Source organism: Mustelus asterias, chromosome 2 (genome assembly GCF_964213995.1).
Source record: "Mustelus asterias chromosome 2, sMusAst1.hap1.1, whole genome shotgun sequence".
Classification (NCBI taxonomy): Eukaryota; Metazoa; Chordata; class Chondrichthyes; order Carcharhiniformes; family Triakidae; genus Mustelus; species Mustelus asterias.
Window position 1 is genome coordinate 33,274,347 of NC_135802.1, and position 23,751 is coordinate 33,298,097.

The 23,751-nt window shown below is 45.7% G+C and overlaps 1 protein-coding gene across 2 annotated transcripts in view; it reads right to left on the minus strand.

Moving 5' to 3' along the window:
* ccny (cyclin Y) overlaps positions 1-23,751 on the minus strand; it is a 216,172-nt gene that overhangs the window by 14,522 nt on the left and 177,899 nt on the right. For both annotated transcript variants that reach the window (XM_078233075.1, XM_078233085.1), the window contains exons 5-7: positions 20,535-20,570; positions 20,380-20,437; positions 19,054-19,173 (exon numbers count right to left, since the gene is read on the minus strand). In XM_078233075.1, the coding sequence (XP_078089201.1) occupies positions 19,054-19,173; positions 20,380-20,437; positions 20,535-20,570 (214 nt within the window). The remainder of the gene's footprint in view (positions 1-19,053; positions 19,174-20,379; positions 20,438-20,534; positions 20,571-23,751) is intronic.

A 23,751-nucleotide genomic window follows, 5' to 3' on the forward strand; every position in this document is an offset into this window, starting at 1 on the left:
AGTATGCTTGGTCTGGATGGTGCGCAGGAAATACCACTTTTCACTGTATGTTAATATATGTGACAGGAATAAATCAAATCAAATTTGCAATGTGACAAGCAATTAGTAACCATGAAAAGTTCCATTAAGTAACCGCCCCGCTTGCTTTTTTCCAAAGAAATCAGCTCAAAGATAATCTGTATTGCCCGTTTTTGCATCTTCTAAAGCACGCACAGTTTCCGTGGTATGCTTATGCTCAGGACTATGCCCGCACCCCATACAGGAAATACCCAGCACCTTATTTAAAAACACAAACTCTATCAGAAGCACTCTATCAGAAGCACAGTACCTGCATCTCATTTCTCTTTCATATCACAGCTTTATGATTAAATATCAGAAAACGCCCTGCTACATTTTCTGATGACACTAACACATTGCAGGCAATCTTTTCCCAGGAATTACTTCCTGACCAGTACAATGTATTAATGAGAGCAGGAAAGTTACAAGTTTGCATTACCATCACTGCACTTTGCCCATCAGAATACCAGATTGGAAATTTGGATCCTTGTCTCCCATGATTTATTAGTCAAGTACAGCAACAAGGGTAGCGAGGTGGGACAGAGGTTAGCCAGGGGTCCAGGTTCGATTCCCAGCTTGGGTCACTGTCTGCGTGGAGTCTGCACGTTCTCCCCGTGTCTGTGTGGGTTTCCTCCGGGTGCTCTGGTTTCCTCCCACAGTCCGAAAGCTGTGCTGGTTAGGTGCATCGGCCATGCTAAATTCTCCCTCAGTGTACCCAAACAGGCATTGGAGTCTGGTGACTAGGGGATTTTCGTAATAACTTCATTGCAGTGTTAATGTAAGCCGACTTGTGACACTAATAAATAAACTATAAACAATGTTCTCTGGGAGTGGATATTCGGAACTCAAACGCCACACTCCCCCTCCCCGCCACCAAACCCCATTTTCCCCATCCTTTTGGATGGAAAATTTTGTGAAACAGTATCCAGCTTCTCCAAGCCAGGCACATCAGTTCATATAGATATCCCTAATATGTTTAATTTTTCAATTCTGAGATCCCTTCTTACCTTAGTAAAATCTTTGTCTCCTGTCAGCTGTCTCTTTGCATTGAATAACCAACAGCTGAATCCAGTCAGCGCAATACACTCAGAGCATAAGTTGCTTATAACTGGCTGGGTCTGTGCATGGGTTCACTGTCTATTGTAAGTAACCACCTGATTCAACTCTTGAGGCACACATAACATTGAAGCTTCAGATTGAGGACGAGGATCAGCTTATTGTTTTAGCTGCAGCGTACAGGCAGCATCTCTGAAAGCACATCTGCACACCGCACAGGAATCAGAGCTGGTATTCTGACCAATTCCAGTGCTCAGGTTTATATTTTCATTATAAAAGTAACACGGTTGGGTTTTAAGGCTGTCTGACAGGATGGTCAACTATAGCTCTAGCAGGCCCGAGCAGAGCTGGGCTCAGCTCCTGCACAATTACCTGGGTTGTCACCAACATCATTCACCATCAGGGGGAGCAGTTGCGCAACAGCTCCTGGATTAAGCCAGTACAACTCATGGAATCCCTGCAGTGCAGGTGGTGGTCATTCGGCCCATCGAGCCTGCACCAAGGCCCTAACCCCGTAACCTCACATATTTACCCTGCTAATCCCCTGACACTAAGGGTCAATTTGGCATGGGCAATCAACCTACTCCCTGACTTCATAGAATCCCGATGTGCAGAAGGAGGCCATTTTGCCCATCGAGTCTGCACCGACCACAATTCCACCCAGGTTCATTCCCCATAACCCCACATGCTTACCCTGCTAGTCGCCCAGACACCAGGGGTCAATTTAGCATGTTTAATCAACCAAATCTGCACATCCTTGGAGTGTGGGAGGAAACCGGAGCACCTGGAGGAAACCACACAGACAGAAACCCAAGGCTGGAATCGAACCCGGGTCCCTGGCGTGTGGGGCAGCAGTGCTAACCTTTGTGCCACCACACGCCCAATGACTATATGATCCAGAATTCCAATGCAGCTCCCAGTTGATCAATCAGGTTAAATGCCCAATGAAGACAGTATTACGTCCACTGTAATCAATCATTTTATAATTGAAGTCTATAGGCAGAATTTTCCCTATTTTTTGACAGAGTGGCACAGCGGATGGGGAAAACAGCATTAAAGCCGCCAGCCCCAACGGTGGCTCTTTTTATCATTCAACTCATAGCCGGAATCAAGGGGGCGGGTCCCACAGCGCCACGCTGGCGGGGAGCTGGCCCTGCAAGCTCCGATACCAAAAAATAAAGAGACACCCCCGCACCCTCTTGCATTGTACCCGGGCATGACCCCGCCGAGCGATACACTCACCCAAACTCCTCTGGCGGGTTCTGCTCACTAGGTGCACGCCATGGGAAGACTTATCATGATTCATGCCGGTCTGAGTGGATTGTCTAATGGCGGGGGGGGGAATTATCAGGAGCAGAGGCCTGATAATCATATATTACTGCATTCAAATGGGCTTCCCAACTACGAATATTGGGATTCTCGCTACATCGTTGGCGGGGGCAGGGACAATCGCAATGGGAAACCCCGCCAGCGTAAATCACATTTGGAGCCTCCTGTGGGATTTTACGCTCCCGCTGCCGATTCCACTCGCAGAAAACGGGAGGAGAAAATCTCTCCCCTGTCATGTATTTAGTCTGGAGTTTCAGATTATGTCCATTTTTAAAATTATTTTTTTTACTTCATTCGCGGGACCTGGGCATCGCTGGCTGGCCAGCATTTATTGCCCATCCCTAGTTGTCCTTGAGAAGGTGGTGGTGAGCTGCCTTCTTGAATCGCTGCAGTCCACCTGCTGTGGGTTGACCCACAATGCCATTAGGGAGGGAATTCCAGGATTTTGACCCAGCGACTGTGAAGGAACGGCGATATATTTCCAAGTCAGGATGGTGAGTGGCCTGGAGGGAAACTTGCAGGTGGTGGTGTTCCCATGTTTCTGCTGCCCTTGTCCTTCTAGATGGAAGTGGTTGTGGGTTTGGAAGGTGCTGTCCAAGGATCTTTGGTGAATTGCTGGGATATCATTCATGGGATATGCACATCAGTGGCAAGGCCAGCGTTTGACGCCCACTCCCAGTGGTCTGCTTTCACCTCTGCAGTCCATGTGGTTTAGGTACAGACCAAGTACTGTTAGGAAGAAAGTCCCAAGATGTTGACCCAGCGACGATATGGTTCCAAATCAGAATGGTATGAGATTCAGAGGGCATCTTGCAGTGCGTCTGCTACCCTTGTTGTTCTAATTGGCATAGGTCAAAGGTTTGGAAGGTGCTGAAGGAAGTCTTTATGTACCATAAACATAACAGATATAAGCTGAGATGACTGTAAAAAGAACCCTCTCTGCCTGCCACACAAATTGCAAAAGCAAGGTTAGTGGTGATAATAAAGTTTATGAATTTCAGTGAAATATCCTCAAAACCTAAGTAGAATCATAGAAACCCGACAGTGCAGAAAGAGGCCATTGGGCCCATCGAGTCTGCACCGACCACAATCCCACCCAGGCCCTACCCCCATATCCCTACATATTTACCCGCTAACCCCTCTAACCTACGCATCTCAGGACACTAAGGAGCAATTTTAGCATGGCCAATCAACCTGACCCGCACATCTTTGGACTGTGGGAGGAAACTGGAGCACCCGGAGGAAACCCACGCAGACACGAGGAGAATGTGCAAACTCCACACAGACAGTGACCCAAGCCGGGAATCGAACCCAGGTCCCTGGAGCTGTGAAGCAGCAGTGCTAACCACTAACCAAGTAGACATAAGTAATATCAAGCATTATATAATTACATGACTTCTGCAGTAGAAAGATTTGCCATTTGGATCAACTAATCAATGTTGCTATTTATACTCCACATGAGTCTTCTCCCACTCTATTTCATCTCACTCGATCAGCATATTTTACTCATTTCCCTCTCAAGGATTTACCTAAATTATTCCAAGTGGTCGTCCATAAGATGTGAAAACATCATCTCTATAATCTACCCATCAAACCATTTCATAATTATAAACGCCCCCAATAGTTCACCCCTCAGTCCCCAACAGGAAAGATTTTACAGCATGTTCAGTCTATATCAGCTATTGAGAAGATCAGTTCTTTGTTAGAATAAACCCGAAAATATGTTGAAACTATGAAGAACCGTTGCCAAAAATAAGAAACAAAGATTTAGGACAATTATAATGCAAAAAGATCTGGAATTCAAAGTCTACTGATGACCATGAAACCATTGTCGATTGTTGTAATCTGGTTCACTCATGTCCTTTAGGGAAGGAAGTCTGCCGTCTTTACCTGGTCTGGTCTACATGTGACTCCAGACCCACAGAAATGTGGTTGACTCTTAAATGCCGTCCAAAATGGCCGAGCAGGCCACTCAGTTCCAGGGCAAGTCGGGATGGGCAATAAATGCTGGGCCAGCGAGGCTCATGTCCCATGAACAAATTTTTTAAAATGCATGTAGCATTGGCCATGTGATGAACTGGCATTGGAACAAGGATAATTAAAAGTTTACTGCACAAGAGAAGCAATTCTGTGGAATTAGGACTATAAAAAAAACCCTTGGGTTCAGTGGCTTAACGTGGGACTTCAGTCCAATAATGAGAGACTGCTGCATTGTTGAAGATGTAGTATACTGTCTGAGAGTTTAACTGCTGCACACACCCTGGTTATGGCAGTTAATGGTACCATTTAAACCATTGCTGCAGCTTCCTAAAATATCGGTCATTCCCCAAGTAAATTAAATGGTACCTGTAACTAATTGGCAATCGCATTTCGTGTGTAGCCAATGTTCATGAATTTAATGCTCTATGCTCAGTATGGCCTCCATCTAGCCACAGAGCAAAAGGGAGGCAGTAATGGGTGGCACGGTGGCACAGTGGTTAGCACTGCTGCCTCGTAGTGCCAGGGACCTGGGGTCAATTCCAGTCTCGGGTGACTATGTGGAGTTTGCATGTTCTCCCAGTGTCTGTGGGGGTTTCCTCCGGGTGCTCCAGTTTCCCCTCTCAGTCCAAAGATGTGCATGTTAGGTGGATTGGCCATGCTAAATTGCCACTTGGTGTCAGCAAGATTAGCAGGGTAAATATCTGGGGTTACAGGGATAGGGCCTGGGTGGGATTATTGTCAATGGGCCAAATGACCTCCTTCTGCACTGTAGGGATTTGATGATTCTATTCGATGATTCTAACCGACCTCAGGAAACCGAATCATGTCCAATGTTGGTCTCCCACTGCTATAGAACATAGAACATAGAACAGTACAGCACAGAACAGGCCCTTCGGCCCACGATGTTGTGCCGACCTTCATCTGAAACCAAGATCAAGCTATCCCACTCCCTACCATCCTGGTGTGCTCCATGTGCCTATCCAATAACCGCTTAAATGTTCCTAAAGTGTCTGACTCCACTATCACTGCAGGCAGTCCATTCCACACCCCAACCACTCTCTGCGTGAAGAACCTACCTCTGATATCCTTCCTGTATCTCCCACCATGAACCCTATAGTTATGCCCCCTTGTAATAGCTCCATCCACCCGAGGAAATAGTCTTTGAACGTTCACTCGATCTATCCCCTTCATCATTTTATAAACCTCTATTAAGTCTCCCCTCAATCTCCTCCGCTCCAGAGAGAACAGCCCCAGCTCCCTCAACCTTTCCTCATAAGACCGACACTCCAAACCAGCATCCTGGTAAATCTCCTCTGCACTCTTTCCAGCGCTTCCACATCCTTCTTATAGTGAGGTGACCAGAACTGCACGCAATATTCCAAATGTGGTCTCACCAAGGTCCTGTACAGTTGCAGCATAACCCCACGGCTCTTAAACTCCAACCCCCTGTTAATAAAAGCTAACACACTATATGCCTTCTTCACAGCTCTATCCACTTGAGTGGCAACCTTTAGAGATCTGTGGATATGGACCCCAAGATCTCTCTGTTCCTCCACAGTCTTCAGAACCCTACCTTTGACCCTGTAATCCACATTTAAATTTGTCCTACCAAAATGAATCACCTCACATTTATCAGGGTTAAACTCCATTTGCCATTTTTCAGCCCAGCTTTGCATCCTATCTATGTCTCTTTGCAGCCTACAGCACCCCTCCACCTCATCCACTACTCCACCAATCTTGGTGTCATCAGCAAATTTACTGATCCACCCTTCAGCCCCCTCCTCTAAGTCATTAATAAAAATCACAAAGAGCAGAGGACCAAGCACCGATCCCTGCGGCACTCCGCTAGCAACCTGCCTCCAGTCCGAAAATTTTCCATCCACCACCACCCTCTGTCTTCGATCAGATAGCCAGTTACCTATCCAATCGGCCAACTTTCCCTCTATCCCACACCTCCTTACTTTCAGCATAAGCCGACCATGGGGGACCTTATCAAACGCCTTACTAAAATCCATGTATATGACATCAACCGCCCTACCTTCATCAACACACCTAGTTACCTCCTCAAAAAATTCTATCAAATTTGTGAGGCACGATTTGCCCTTCACAAATCCGTGCTGACTATCCCGGATTAATCCGCATCTTTCTAAATGGTCGTAAATCCCATCCCTAAGGACCTGTTCCATCAATTTACCAACCACCGAAGTCAGACTAACCGGTCTATAATTACCAGGGTCATTTCTATTCCCTTTCTTTAACAGAGGAACAACATTCGCCACTCTCCAGTCCTCTGGCACCATCCCCGTGGACAGTGAGGACCCAAAGATCAAAGCCAAAGGCTCTGCAATCTCATCCCTTGCCTCCCAAAGAATCCTAGGATACATTTCATCAGGCTCAGGGGACTTATCGACCTTCAGTTTATCCAAAACTGCCAGTACATCCTCCCTCCGAACATCTATTTCCTCCAGCCTATTAGCCTGTAACACCTTCTCTTCCTGAAAAACATAGCCACTCTCCTTGGTGAACACTGAAGAAAAGTATTCATTCATCACCTCGCCTATCTCTACTGATTCCATACACAAGTTCCCACCACTGTCCTTGACCGGCCCTAACCTCACCCTGGTCATTCTTTTATTCCTCACATAAGAGTAAAAAGCCTTGGGGTTTTCCTTGATCCGACCCGCCAAGGACTTCTCATGTCCCCTCCTAGCTCTCCTCAGCCCCTTTTTCAGCTCATTCCTTGCTAACTTGTAACCCTCAATCGAGCCATCTGAACCTTGTTTCCTCATCCCTACATAAGCTTCCCTCTTCCTTTTCACAAGACATTCCACCTCTTTTGTGAACCACGGTTCCCTCACTCGGCCATTTCCTCCCTGCCTGACAGGGACATACCTATCAAGGACACCCAGTATTTGTTCCTTGAAAAAGTTCCACTTTTCATCAGTGCCTTTCCCTGACAGTTTCTGTTCCCATCTTATGCCCCCTAATTCTTGCCTAATCGCATCATAATTACCTCTCCCCCAATTGTAAGCCTTGCCCTGCCGTCCGGCCCTATCCCTCTCCATTGCAATAACAAAAGACACCAAATTGTGGTCACTATCTCCAAAGTGCTCTCCCACAACCAAATCTAACACTTGGCCCGGTTCATTTCCCAGTACCAAATCCAATGTGGCCTCACCCCTTGTCGGCCTATCCACATATTGTGTCAGGAAACCCTCCTGCACACACTGCACAAAAAGTGCCCCATCCAAACTATTCGACCTACAAAGGTTCCAATCAATATTTGGAAAGTTAAAGTCCCCCATGACAACTACCCTGTGACCCCCACACGTATCCATAATCTGCTTAGCAATTTCTTCCTCCACATCTCTATTACTATTTGGGGGCCTATAGTAAACTCCTAACAACGTGACCGCTCCTTTCCTGTTTCTAACTGCAGCCCATATTACCTCAGTGTGCATATCCCCCTCAAAGTGCTTTTCCGCAGCCGTTAAACTATCCTTGATTAACAATGCTACTCCTCCACCTCTTTTACCAGCTTCCCTACACTTACTGAAACATCTATACCCCGGAACGTCCAACAACCATTCCTGTCCTTGTTCTACCCACGTCTCCGTAATGGCCACAACATCGTAGTCCCAAGTAGCAATCCACGCCCCAAGTTCATCCACCTTGTTCCGGATGCTCCTTGCATTGAAGTAGACACACTTCAACCCACCTTCCTGTCTACCGGTACCCACCCTTGACCTTGATACCTCCTTTCTGTTTACATACTAACCTGTCGCACATATTTGATTGTTGAAACATCCCCACCACAGGCTTAGTTAAAGAAAGGTCAACGGCTCCATGAATAAAATATTAAAAATTCAAAGTGAACAGAGACAAAACAAGATCAGTGATCCTAATCCACAGATCCGTTCCTCCCTGGAGGATGCAAATGGAAGTTATGAGCAATTAGACTGGATCTTGAAATTAGAGACAGACATTCTGCAACCTTTCTGGGCACTGGCTAAAAGACCACTTAACTATGTTGTACAAAAGCAGTAAAAAATAATGAATGGAGAGAGCATGTGTAGAGCTGCCATAATCGAATTTACTCACCATTAGGAATGGTAAATACTTCCCCTTTAGTTGAGTCCCAGGTACTTAATAAAAAATAGTAAGCAATTTGTCTTACAAGCATTCATTTTATTCCACAGAGTCCTGTAAAGACTGAATTACAACAGCAAGCTGTCATGTTTTCTCAATCAGTGACTGCTTGCAGGGTGAGTGCTGAAACGCGGGACGTACGCCAGGGAAAGCACACTGGAATCGCAGGAGTTACCTGGGCTTCCCTCAGCCCAGTGCACCCACTGTACTATTTAGCTGCTATAACAGGACAGAAAAAAAAAAGGAAGCAATGCATTTTAATTGGCACTTTTAATCACATGTTCTGGGTATTCCAAAGCATTTTGCAATCAATGAATTAGTGTCTTACTTTTGGAAGTCCAGTTATGGTTATGTGAGAAAATTAGGCAGCCAAGATGCACACAGGAAGGTCCCACAAACAGCAAACAGACAAACAACTGGTGTGCTTCTGTGTGGTGCGGATTGAAGGAGTTGGTTCGAACACTGGGAGATCTCATTGGTACTCTTCAGATAATACCACAGAATTGAGTTAGGTAGATAACATCGTCGTTAAACACTTAACTAAATACAGCACATCCAACAATGCAGCACTCTGTCAGTGCAGCGCTGTAATCTCAATCGCTGTAACCTACAAACTCAGCAATCTCTGCATTCTTTTTCAACTCTGACATCTGCATCCTGATTTCCATCACCCAATGTCTGTGCCTTCAGCTGTCTACGCCCTAAAGCCCTGGAATTCCCTCCCTTAACCTCAGTCCCTCCATCTTCCAGCAACTCCTTCAAATAGTGGCAGGGCACTTTTTCGGACTAGTATGGTCGTAGGCAAAATAGTGGCAGGGCTGGGCTGTGGGCATTTAAGTGATTAATTGACTACTTAAACGACTTAATTGGTGCAAGGGCAGATGAGATGCCCAATGCCTCCACCTGTAAAATGAAGACAGATATATTATGAAGCTCCCCGCCCCCCCCACCGTTGCCTGCAAACCCGCTAGTGGGGGAATGTAAAACCCAGCCCAGTATCTAGGTCCTGGGTCTTGGCTTCCAGGCAGATGCTGACCAACACGATAATTTCACTACTTTTCAAGCTGTAAGCTTAGAGGAGGCTGTAACGCGTTAAGGAGGATGCACACGAAGACAGCCTCAAATTGAGTTTGTGTCTATTTATGCCCTGTTTGTGAACCCAACTCTTCACTCACCTGATGAAGGGGCAGCGGTCCAAAAGCTTGTGCTACCAAATAAACCTGTTGCACTTTAACCTGTAGTTGTGAGACTTTTTATTGTGCCTTAAGGAGGAGTTAGGCAGATTTTTAATGGGTTGAAGGGCTTTGGGGAGAAGGCAGGAAAATGGGGATGAGGAACATATAGGCCATGATCGAATGGCAGAGCGGATTCGATAGGCTGAATGGCCTAATTCTGCTCCTATATCTTATGAACTTATGATTTCATTTTGCATGCTAGCTGTGTTGTCACGAACATTGCATTTCTAATGTATGTGACAGCAATCCAAACACAAGAGGGAATATATATTTTATAAAAATGGAGAAAGTCCCAAAGAATCTTGGGCAATCGCACAAACTTCAGCACGCTATTCCTGCCTGCCCCACTTGCCCACAGTCTGGCCCCATTTTACAAAACTCGGGACAAGCACAGTGATAAATACAACAGGGATCTTGATTCCAAGCCAAGCCAGAGGAGGAAGGGCAAGGTGAGTGAACCTGTGGTAACACTGCTAACCATTCAGAAAACACAATCTTACGGTGAAAATGGATTAATTGCTTTCCAAATTCTGCTTCAACATAAAGATTAATTTGCCAAATGTTGAGCCAAATCTTCCGGTCTCCAGATTGTCAGAATGAGACACACAATTGAAGATGATCACCAGGATCTTTTGAAAGGCTCGATGGGTAGGCCTGATGTGGGAATTGCATCGGACGTTTCAGCTTCTGATTGGCAATTTCCCTGCTCCCCGGGACCCTGTGTGAAAGTCTCTGACTCTGAATTGAAGTTGGAAACATTGGACCGTCCTAGGGTACTGACCTGGGTAGTGACCTATGAAATGTTAAGACAGATTAAAACCCAGTCCAACTCCTGGATAACGACACAGCTGAGGCCCCAGTGTCCCCATATCATCCTCCCAACCGACTTCTATCCCGACCCCGACGAGTTCCCCAATCTGACCCGACTACCCCCGCACCCGCCCCCCCCCCCTCCCCCCCCCGTTCATTTGACTACCTCCGCCAACCCAACCAAATCAAACCTGACAAACTCCCCCGAACCACCTGACTTCCCTCAACCACTCGCCTGACACAACCTGGCTACTGCTGCGTCCACCTGCCATCTCATCAATTTGCCACTGTGCCCATCCCGTGCACTGGCCCACCTCACCCACCCGCCCATTTACCCATCGCCCCTCACCCACCCACCCATTTACCCATCACCTCACCCATGCGCCCATTTACCCATCACCCCTCACCCACCCGCCCATTTACCCATCACCCCTCACCCACCCGCCCATTTACCCATCACCCCTCACCCACCCGCCCATTTACCCATCACCCCTCACCCACCCGCCCATTTACCCATCACCCCTCACCCACCCGCCCATTTACCCATCACCTCACCCACCCGCCCATTTACCCATCACCCCTCATCCACCCGCCCATTTACCCATCACCCCTCATCCACCCGCCCATTTACCCATCACCTCATCCACCCACCCATTTACCCATCACCTCACCCACCCGTCCATTTACCCATCACCTCACCCACCCGTCCATTTACCCATCACCTCACCCACCCGCCCATTTACCCATCACCTCACCCACCCGCCCATTTACCCATCACCTCACCCACCCGCCCATTTACCCATCACCTCACCCACCCGCCCATTTACCCATCACCTCACCCACCCACCTCACTAACTTTCAAACTGGACCTTAAATTCAGCATACAGCAATTAGTGCCATAAAGAGGCGGCGTGTCCTAACGTGCCCCGACTCTGTTCCGCTCTGATGGGACTTCCACGAGGAAAACAGCGTGTTATGTTTCTGTGACAGCTGGGATTGGAAGATCCCAGAAGAAATACGCGGCAGCAGTGCGTCCAGGGAATTCTCAAGCGCAGCCACAATCTGACTGACCATCATCGTTGCTGCTGGGAAGATCCAGGCCATTGTTTCGGTTGGCGGTGGGGGCGGGTGGGGGCAGAGAGTAATAAGAGCTTACCTCATCTTTCTCAAGGAAACATTATGGCAAACAAAAAAAAACAGAAACAAAATGATCTAATTTAAATATTCTAGCGCTGTTTTAAAAAAAACACAACTGTAAGTTTAGGCCCTTAAAAGATAGTGAAACTAAAATACTGAAAATAAAGAGATGAAGAATTTGTGTCCATACTCACAAGCTGCAGAGCGCGCAACGTGGCACCCTCTGCAGGGAACAAGGAACAACTGTGTTTAAAGTTTATTTATTAAAGTAAAAGTAAAGTTTATTTATTAGTGTCACAAGTAGGCTTACATTAACACTGCAATGAATATACTGTGAAAATCCCCTAGTCGCCACACTCCGGCGCCTGTTCGGATACACTGAGGGAGAATTTAGCATGGCCATTGCACCTAACCAGCACATTTTTCAGACTGTGGGAGGAAACCGGAGCACCCGGAGGAAACCCACGCAGACACAGGGAAAATGTGCAGACTCCGCACAGTGACCCAGTGACAGTGACCGCTGCGAGGCAGCAGTGCTAACCACTGTGCCGCCCTCAAGCCAATCAAATTGAAGAGTGTTTATTGAGGCGGAGTCTAAACCAGGAAGTGTAAATTGGAATATTTCATTCCACGTAAAATCATATACCAAAAGCAAAATAAAAGAGAAAGGAAGATGGGATCAGAAGGCCTAAATGAAAAAGAAAATGTATACATAAAATTTACTCATTTTAATTTAAAGTTTCCAAAAATAATCTGGAGGAATGAGAGCCCACAAACAAACTGTGAAAGAGAGAAGTTTGGTTGGTAATTAACTCTTCATCTTATTAAAAATTCACATACACGTGAATGGAACTTTCTCTGCCCTATTTAGTGGGTGTCCAGTGAATAGGTACTCAGACGTCATGCTCTTCATATGATTAAATGTTGAGTGCCTCAGTGAGATACTGTTCGAGCAAAGCTTCTGGAGGAGCAGGGCAAATCAGACAGCAACATCCTGATTCCCGTGTTTACCACAGATCATGGCGTACAAATCATCCCAGCGTACAAGGCTAGCCCCAAATATAATGCTTTTACACGTGCTCAGTGTATATGTAACCCCCCCACACCACTCTTCAGCCATAACATGCTACATTGCATCAGTAGCAGACCTCAATCTAACTGGGCACAAAGGACCAAGCAGGTGTATGATGCACTATCAATAAGGCGAAAGACGACCGATATGCCAATATAAGTGTAGGCTTTTATTCACAACAGAATCAGGAGCAGATCCCAACAATTAACCGACCTGGACTGAACAAGGGGGAGGAGACAGCCACCTTTATACTAGGTGCTGAGGGGAGGAACCAAACCGGAAGGGGATGTGTCCAGGTATGACAAACACACACAACGGTGGTCCATATAGGACAAAGGCACAACTGAGGTCCACCACAGTGTAAACAGGTCATGTTGGCATTTGAGACACGGCCACAATGAGCAGGCCACACGCACGTGGTGAAATGAGTCCGCCAACAAAACAAATGAAGTATGAAGCTGTTTCCAAGCTGAAGTTTGTAACATTTGCTAAACTGTCAAATTACTGTGCTGCACCGAAGGAATTCAATGTTAATGACAAACTGGTGCGAGAATGAAGGCGGAGGAATCCGCCCTGAAGAAGACGCCTTTGACCAAAAGGCGTCTGGAAAACATGAACCCGGCACTGGTCAAAGTGAATCAGAATGAACTTTGTGCTGGATTCCAAGGAAAACAAATTTGAAACACCTTGATTGTAGTTAAAAGATACCTTTGTAGAATTGATTCACTCAGTAGATTTAATATAAATTACTGGAGTTGTATATATCTTTCACATTTCAAAATGGTGACCAGCCACACCGGTGGTTCATCTTTCAAACTCGGCGTTTCAGTCAACCCCCATTTCTGGAAGGATCTTTGGAGGCTTCAAAACTCAACCTATCCGCCACCGTCTCCAACTAACTATGCCAGTGCAGGCAAAGGAATTTGCCGCCTAACCTAACTCTCTAATAAGGTTGAGCAGAGAAAAGCCCCACCATTCTTTTCAAAAATTGCAAATTCTGGGTCAACATGTTTCATGACATGTTTGGTGGGTGGGGGGGGGGGGGGGGGGGGTTGCGGGGGGTCATTGCATCAACCAAATGGATGGGTTGGCAAAAGTGCACAATGAAATGTTTGACAGAGTTGTACGAGAATCATAGAATGCCCACAGTGCAGAAGGCCCATCGAGTCTGCACGGACCACAATCCCACCCAGGCCCTGTCCCCGTAATCCCACATATTTACCCTGCTAATCCCCCTGACACTAGGGCAGACAGTAAAAACCCCTGACACAGAGAAGACAGTAAAATTTCCTCAGCATTGAAACTGGCTAGATGGACAGCAATAGAAATCATAGAATCATAGGGCGGCACAGTAGCACAGTGGTTAGCACTGCTGCTTCACAGCTCCAGGGACCTGGGTTCGATTCCCGGCTTGGGTCACTGTCTGTGTGGAGTTTGCACATTCTCCTCGTGTCTGCGTGGGTTTCCTCCAGGTGCTCCGGTTTCCTACCACAGTCCAAAGATGTGCGGGTTAGGTTGATTGGCCATGCTAAAATTGCCCCTTAGTGCCCTGAGATGCGTAGGTTAGAGGGATTAGTGGGTAAATATGTAGGGATATGGGGGTAGGGTGGGATTGTGGTCGGTGCAGACTCGATGGGCCAAATGGCCTCTTTCTGCACTGTAGGGTATCTATGAAATATCCTTTGTTTTTAACAAGTTTTTAAATCTTTGCACTGGAAAGGAGGAGGCTGAAGGGAGACCTGATAGAGGTCTACAAACTTATGAGAGGCATAGACAGGGTGGATAGTCAGAGGCTTTTTCCAAGTGTGGCAGTGTCAATTACAAAGGGGCTCAGGTTCAAGGTGAGGGGGGTAAGTTTAAGGGAGATGTGCGGGGGGTGGGGGGAGTTTTTCACACAGACAGTGGTGAGTGCCTGGAACGCGCTGGCAGAGGAGGTGGTGGAAGCAGGCACATTAGCAACATTTAAGAGGCATCTGGATGGGTACATGAATAGGGAGGGAATAGAGGGATACGGACCGAGTAAGGGCAGAAGGTTGTTTTTAAGCTTAGTTAAGGCATCATGATCAGCACAGGCTTGGAGGGCCGAAGGACCTGTTCCTGTGCTGTACTTTTCTTTGTTCTTTGCATAATCAAATGAGGGGAGGAGAGGCCTGAATAGCTGATTAAGATTTTTGCCTTATCCTCAAAGTTCTGTACAACCAGGCCAGAAAAATGGGAGAGATAAAGCTGGAGTAACAAAATAAAGAAAACGATGTTTCGGCTGTATATACTTGACTGGTTCGACTATAACAGCATTGAAAGGAGGCATTTTTCTGAGATAACTAGTCAAGCACAATTTGGTGGGCGGCAGAGTTAACTCACTGCCCATAGACATGCCAGCCCTTTTCCATCTTTTATTCGTCAGCTCCTGCATTCCTTTACCCAGTGACATCTGTCACACTCCCCAGATAGTACCTCCAGCTTAGTCAGTAACTCTGTGTTAAAAAGACATAACTCTCAATTCATCTCAATGTCAGGCAACCTGTTCTAAAAACAGAACTGGCTGCCTGGTGGAAAAATATCCCTCAAAGTCACTGAATGCAGTTTATAAAGCTCTTTCATTGTTTTCTGGACGGTATACAACAGAGTTATGTGAGGTGTGTGCCTATGTTTTACAGACACAGAAAATATCTGCTCCAAACAGTTGAGGACCCCACGCACCCCGGACATTCTCTCTTCCACCTTCTTCCGTCGGGAAAAAGATACTGAAGTCTGAGGTCACGTACCAACCGACTCAAGAACAGCTTCTTCCCTGCTGCCGTCAGACTTTTGAATGGACCTACCTGATATCAAGTTGATCTTTCTCTACACCCGAGCTATGACTGTAACACTACATTCTGCACCCTCTCCTTTCCTTCCCCCCTATGTACGATATGAACGGCATGTTTTGTTTGTACAGCGTGCAAGAAACAATACTTTTCACTGTATCCCAATATATGTGACAATAACAAATCGAATCTAATCAAAAGTTGGATATTTGGAACATTAAAATTTTGGCCCAATTCTGAGGGATGAAGATTTTGAACAGTCTGTCTCTTCAAAAGGGCCTCCAGCAGAGGTCAGGGGGGGAGCGGGATTGGAATCTGCTAAACAGACTTGTTTAAGAAATAGGGTGCATTTGATGAGAGCGAAAGTTTGGAGCAGAGGGAGGAAGGATGCGCTAAATGTTTAAACCAAGGACCAACAGCAAATTGTCAAAATAAACAGTCCAAGTAAACATGTGAGTAATCAGAATAATTAATTAAATCTCAGAGGACCAAACAAAAATTAAGTAGAAAGCCGCAACATGAAAAGGAATGGAATTGCGTTACGGAAATATCTGAGGTAGATTAAAAATAAATAGGAATACGGGAATACTAAATATACTTTTATGATATATAAATGTATGTAAAAATATAAAACATACACATGGATGTTTAAGCAAAATGATGGGAGAGCGGAGACCTGTTCCCTGCAATTCCTGTAGAATCACAGAATCCTACAGTGCAGGAGGAGACCATTCGGCCCATCGAGTCTGCACCAACCACAATCCCACCCAGGCCCTATCCCCATAACCCTATGCATTTACCCTAGCTAGTTCCCCTGGCACTAAGGACAATTTAGCATGGCCAATCCACCTAACCTGCACACCTTTGGACTGTGGTAGGAAACCGGAGCACCCGGAGGAAACCCATACAGACACGGGGAGTATGTGCAAATGCCATACAGACAGTGACCTGAGCCAGGAATCGAACCCGGATCCCTGGTGCTGTAAGGCAGTAGTGCTAACTACTGTGCCGCCCCTGTACTAGGTGAGAACGAGGTTCCCTGTACTAGGTGTTCCTGTACTAGGTGAGAACCACAGGACATTTTATATGTCCTGGATAACCACATGGACACCAAGAGCCTCCAGTTGCCGAAACCCGAGCTCAGGGTTTCTGAGTTTGAGGAGCAGCTGGAGTCACTGTCTGCAAACCAAAGGCTTAGAATTTCCTGCAGCGCATGATCCAGGAGGTGATGACTTGGCAACTACGGAGTGTTCAGGAGGATAAGTGGATGGCCATTTGGAAAGGTAGGAGGAGGCAGGCTGTGTGGGATCTTTCTGGTAGTGTGGCATTCTCAAACTAGTTTTCAGTGTTGAATATCTGCAGGGTGACGATATTACATGGAGGAATCTAGAACGACTGGGCACAGTTTCAACATAAGGGTCTCTCATTTAAGCCATGATTTGGAGATGCTGGTGTTGGACTGGGGTGGGCACAGTAAGGAGTCTCACAACACCAGGCTAAAGTCCTACATTGGACTCTAACCTGGTGTTGTGCGATTTCTTACTGTCTCTCATTTGAGAGAGAGGAGAGGAAAAATTTCTACTCAAGAGACAAGAGAGTGAGTGCAGTCTGGAGTGTATCCATATCAAGCTGCATAGGGAGACACAAAAAAACATGGAAGTGTAGTTGTCATAAGGAATTTAATAGTAAGCAGGACTGACAGGCATTTCTACAACTACCAACATGTTTTGCTTGATGTGTTGCCAGGGTAAAGGACATCACTGATCCAGTGCAGAACATTTCTCATGGGGAGCAGGAACAGCCAGCAGTCATGGTTCATATTGGTTCATACCCAGTGATGTAGGTAGGAAAAGGGGCAAGGTCCAACCAACAGCGTTTCAAGAGCTAGGGAACAAATTAAAGAGCAGGAACTCAAAAGCTAGAAGCCTCTGAATGATTCCCAGTTCCACGTCCCGGGGCAAGGAAACCAGTTCTCGAACAGCACAGACCTGAACAAGATGTTGTACCTCAATGGGGCTGGATCCAACATCCTGGTGGGGAGTTTTATTAATGCTCTAGGCAGGATTTATACTAAGCTATACAATCATATAGTAACTACAACACAGGAGGGGGGCATTCAACCCATCAAGTCTGTGACAGCTCTCCACAAGAACAATTCAGCTTGATCCAATCCTCTGTAAGCCCTGCACACATTTGTCCCTTCACCTGCTTATCCAATTCACTTTCAAAAGCCATTAGTTCAGCCTCAACTGGAGTATTGTGTCTAATTCATTTTAGAGAGGATGTGAAAGCTTTACAGTGGGTGCGGAAAAGATTCTGCATCTTTCAGGCAGTGTATTCCAGCGTCTTCTAATCAAAGCCGCAAGAAACTACAAAGGGTTGTGAATGAAGCCCAGCCCATCACACAAACCAGCCTCCCACCCATTGACTCCTTCCACACTTCCCGTTGCCTTGGAAAAGCAGTCAGCATAATCAAGGAACCCACACACCCCAGACATACCCTCTTCCACCTTCTTCCATTAGCAAAAAGATAGAAAAATCTGAAGTCATGTACCTACCGACTCAAGAACAGCTTCTTCCCTGCTGCTGTCAGACTTTTGAATGGACCTACCTTATATCAAGTTGATCTTTCTCTACACCCTAGCTATGACTGTAACGCTACATTCTGCACTCTCTCACTTCCTTCTCTATGAATGGTATGCTTTGTCTGCATAGCCACAAGAAACAATACTTTTCACTGTACATCAATACATGTGACAATAATAAATCAAATCAAAAAAGAGATGATGTACTTCAGGTTTAAAAGACAGAATCTTTTGGTTAGAATTAAGGAACAATAGAGGACCTATTAGAGTGTGGGTCCTTACCATAGGCCGCCAACTACGAGAAAGAAGATAGAACAGCAGATTTTCAGGAAAATTTCAGGAAGGCACAACATTTAGAGTTAGGATAATGGTGACTTCAATTATCTGAACACAGAGTGGGCCAACAACAGGGTAAAGAGTTGGAGGAAATCCTGAAGAATTCAAGAGAACTTTTTTTGGTCAGCGTATTTGCAGCCCAGTGAGGAAGAAACAGTGCTTGATCTAGCTCAGGTAAATGAAGTGGGTCAGATTTTCCAGCAGCACAGCATTTGGGAAAGAATGAGCATAATACGATTAGGTTCAGTGTTAAAAAGACAAAGGAAATACAAATGAGTAAATACTCAACTGGAGGGAAGCTAATTTCGGTGAGGTGAATGGGATCAGGTCCAGGTTGATGAGGATCAAAGATTGGCAGGTAAAACAGCAAACAAGCAATGGGAGACAGACAGGAAATGTCACGGCAGACTGGGTTACAATGTATTTCAGTAAATAGTCAACAGCAAGACTAAATCAGAAACTAATTTCGGAGACTGAATAGCAGTTCAGTACGTACTTACCAATGTGACGATAGCACATTCTGCAGTGAGCTGGGCTGCACTGAATAACGTTCGGACAAAGCGGTAAATCTGTTTCTGTTCTGGATCGTGCCGATCATAATCTGCTGGCATTTCTGTTTTCTTTGTAAAACAAAAAGACTTTTTACATTAACACAAGTTGTATTTCCAGGTGAATTTTAATCATATAGGCACTATATTGTATTTTGTGGTGACTTATACAATGCAAATATGTTCTAAAGAGATGCAATGATCCCCAACAGGTTCACTTCCTACCCGAATAATTTCCACTTCTAATACTGCTCATTCATGATGAATTATGGCCCCCACTGGGAGGCCTCTAACTTTGTTTGGGTAAAAACTGGATGGAAAATGTCAACACACTATTCCAATATTGGAGTGGAGTGGGTGGCATCGTAGGAAATGCCCAATGTTGCCCACGCCCAACATCCACTGGAAAACACTCTCACAATGAAATTCTGGACAACCATTTATTCACTCAGGGTTATTAAGGGGAGCAATGCAACCCCTAATGTAACAGTAAAACAAATAGGGCTTTCCTGTTAGCAAGATTCTTACCAACTGAGGCATTGGATAGCTCCGATTTTCATTTAAATAATTTGTTGATGGCATAGAATCCCAACAGTGCAGAAGGTGGCCCTTCGGCCCATCGAGCCTGCAGCAACAACAATCCCACCCAGGCCCTATCCCGTAACCCCATATATTTACCCTGCTAATCCCACTGGCACTAAGGGTCAATTTAGCATGGCCAATCCACCTAGCCCGTGCATCTTTGGACTGTGGGAGGAAACCGGAGCAAACCCAGGCAGACATGGAAAGAACTCCACACAGTCACCCAAGGCCGGGATTGAACCCTGGTCCCTGGCACTGTTAGGCAGCAGTGCTAACCACTGTGCCACCGTGCCACTCTACAATGTAGCAGGATTCATGTATTGCACATATAATGAATGAGTTCCAATCCATCCAGGATTGGTATACTAAGTGAGTTGATGCATGCTACTTTTCACATCCCTATACAATAGCCCAGTCGCACTATCTGGGAGTGTGCAGGTTGGGCACGGTATTCCTGAAGTATGGTCGCATCAAGCGTTTGGCATTAAGAGATGGCGAAGGGACTGACACAGCAGAGAAATATCTTCCTAGTTTGGTAATGAACAAAAGCAGGAGACGTGTCAATTTATTCAGCTCCTTTGATATCCTTCCATCAGTTCCTCACTAACTTGGGGAGTTGTGGGTATGACCTTTCATCTTAGGTCCCCAAATTTGTTCTTAGGTAACACAACAACAAACAGACCATAAGATACTTACTGACAAGGGGTGGAGCTTCTCATCAAATATATCTAACAACATCCGTCCATCCGAATCTCTAGAGAAAGCAAATCCTTGATGGTTACAATGGGTTTTGATCAGTTAAGAAAAGGTCAGTAACAGTGCAAATGAATGACATTAGAATTCCAACGTACCTGTTTCTGATGTGGTAATATATTGCAAGTGCTACGCTGTAAAGAAAAGTGAGCGTTAGCATCAGTCTTAGAAAATGTCAGTAGTCTTTAACTGTGGTTAAAACAGACCATCATTAACAGTTCCTGCTTATTAACTGTCACAATAATCTTTCAGCCAATGCTTGCCCAAGGACAAATGCTAAACAAAACCATTTAGCAATTAAAATTGTTACTGAGCTAATGTAAGGGACAAGTCTGAATTTGAGGTTAATTTGCAAATTGTAGTGAGCACCCCCAGAGTTCAAAATCTATCAGAATCTCCTTCAGCGAATTAGTGGGACCTTGAATTAAATTTTTGTTTCATAGAATCCCAACAGTGCAGAAGGAGGCCATTCAGCCCATCGAGCCTGCACCGACAACAATCCCTCCAAGGCCCTATCCCCGTAACCCCACTTATTTACCCCACTGATCCCCCTGACACTAAGTGGCAATTCAGCCTGGCCAATCAACCTAACCCACACATCGTTGGACTGTGGGAGGAAACCGGAGCACCCAGGGGAAATCCACGCAGACACGGGGAGAACATGCCAACTCCACATAGACACCCAAGGGCGGAATTGAACCTGGGTTCCTGGTGGTGTGAGGCAGCATGCTAACCACTGTGCCACCATTTGGCTGAGGAAGTGGGCGAAACCATAATTCCTGGTCTCCAAGCAACATGCTCCCTGCGATTCTGGAAGAGAAGGCAAATGGGTCCTGTTTACTGTTACCCTCTCGAGTGTGGCAAGTAACTCATTAAGCCCCTAATTTAGGCCACACTCCTGGCGTCAACCAGATTTCCAATCTGTCACCTGAGGAGACCACCCGTGAAGGCTGGCGAGACCCCACCTTTTTCAAGGCCATCTTCAGGAGCAGAATAGCACAAAGCAAAATCAAGTGATAAAATATATTAATCTGGGCTCTGTAGCTTCCAACGCAAGAGGGTTTCAAACAAATCACAAACTTTTACTGAGCTTCTTGAACTTGGAAATTTTAAGTCACGGATAAACTTTCATAGAACATTAGCACTTAACTAAAGCTACAATTCTCAATATCAGAGTGTTGGTGGTAGCTTCAAACCCTCACCTTTACTGTACTCCCAGTTTAAACTATAAGGGTTTGCAGGCAAAACCAAGATCTCCACCTTCACGGCACGGCAGCGGTAAGGCTCGTGTAATTTGGCACAAACTTAATTTGTCTGTTTCTTGGCATTAGCTAAGAAATCAGAGGCATTTAAAATGCCGCCAATTCTCAGAACCGGTAAGCAGAGTGTTCTGGAAGCTGTATTTCTCCTCAGGTTTCAGGAATGTTAGCAGCAGCACTGGAAGGGGGCAGCAACAGTAGATATCACTGCCGATATCCCTGGATCCAAGCCACTGATCAAGAGCAGACAGTTTATCTCTCTTGCTCTCCTGGGTGCTGTGATGGTACTGTGCCTTTAAGGAATGTATCTTAATCATGTTTCTCTGCAGGATTTTGTAAACACCATGTGTCCTCTAATTGTTACTGAAGCAATAGAACGGACATCATGCTGATTTTAATCTGAACTAACTGATCCTTTGGGATTGCTGGGTGGAGCTTGATTGAGGATGATTGACAGGTCAGGTGATATGCCAGAAGACAGCTATTTCTTGTTTTTAAACAGAGCATTCCAAGTTTTTAGTTTCATTTCAGTTGTGGCTGCCAGGAACTGGTGGAAGAAAGCAGTATCTTTCTGTCCCTCTCTCTCTCCAGAAGTTACAAGACTGGGGATCCTCAGAGAAATGGTCGAACATCCAAAGGACCAATTCACGGCCGCTGTGAAAACGCTGCAAATCCAGCATCAGCTGAGCATACTTGCTTTTCGTGCTAGGTCTGAAGATGGGTGTATGTCTGTGGGATGGCGTTTGACTTGGAACAACAGAGATAGCTAGCTGTTAAGAATTATACTATGGCACGTTTAAATTTTGTAATTGTTAAAAGTTATGCTAATTTTTTTTGTTACATTTTAACTGTGTTCTTAAATAAACTTTGTTTGATAAAAACTTCCCAGTGGGTCACTTGAATCATACCTGGAGTGGTCACCCTCTTGCCAAAATTAAATATAAAACTTAGGGTCGAGGCTAACTTCATAAAACACCTAGGAGTTTCTGGCCTGGGTCTTAACAGTGCCCTCGTTAGTAACTAAACTGGGGGATGGGGGGGGGGGGGGGGGGCTAATGCGTCAGGCTGCATATCCTCTTTGGAGTGTCCTATAAAAAAAAGTACCTGTTTGTAAAGACTTTCTTCATTCTTTATTTAAAGGCATGGTGATAGCAGCTGCTTCTCATTGAATACTTTCACCGAAGGACGTGACTTATCACAGGGATTAAAAGAATGAGGTGTGTTTTACAGAAGGGTTTCAGAGCTCCTACAAATACATAAAGGACAAAAGAGTAACAAGGGAGAGAGTAGGGCCTTTTAAGGATCAATAAGGTCATCTGTGCGCGGATCCACAAGAGACGGGTGAGATCCTAAATGAATATTTCTCATTAGTATTTACCATTGAGAAAGGCATGGATGTTAGGGTACTTGGGGAAATAAATAGTGATGTCCTGAGGCGTGCACATATAACAGAGAAGGAGGTGCTGGGAGTCTTAAAGCGCATCAATGTAGATAAATCCCCGGGACCTGATGAAGTGTATCCCAGGACATTGTGGGAGGCTAGGGAGGAAATTGCGGGTCCCCTAACAGAGATATTTGAATCATCGATAGTCACAGGTGAGGCGCCCGAAGATTGGAGGGTGGCAAATGTTGTGCCTTTGTTTAAAAAGGGCTGCAGCGAAAAGCCTGGGAACGACAGGCCAGAGAGCCTCACATCTGTGGTGGGTAAACTGTTGGAAGGTATTTTGAGAGACAGGATCTACAGGCATTTAGAGATGCAAGGACTGATTAGGGACAGTCAGCATGGCTTTGTGAGTGGAAAATCATGTCTCACAAATTTGATTGAGTTTTTTGAAGGGGTAACCAAGAAGGTACATGAGGGCAGTGCAGTTGATGTTGTCTACATGGACTTTAGCAAGGCCTTTGACAAAGTACCACATGGTAGGTTGTTACATAAGGTTAAATCTCATGGATCCAGGGTGAAGTAGCTAAATGGATACAAAATTGGCTTGATGACAGAAGCCAGAGGGTAGTTGTGGAGAGTTGTTTTTCAAACTGGAGGGCTGTGACCAGCGGT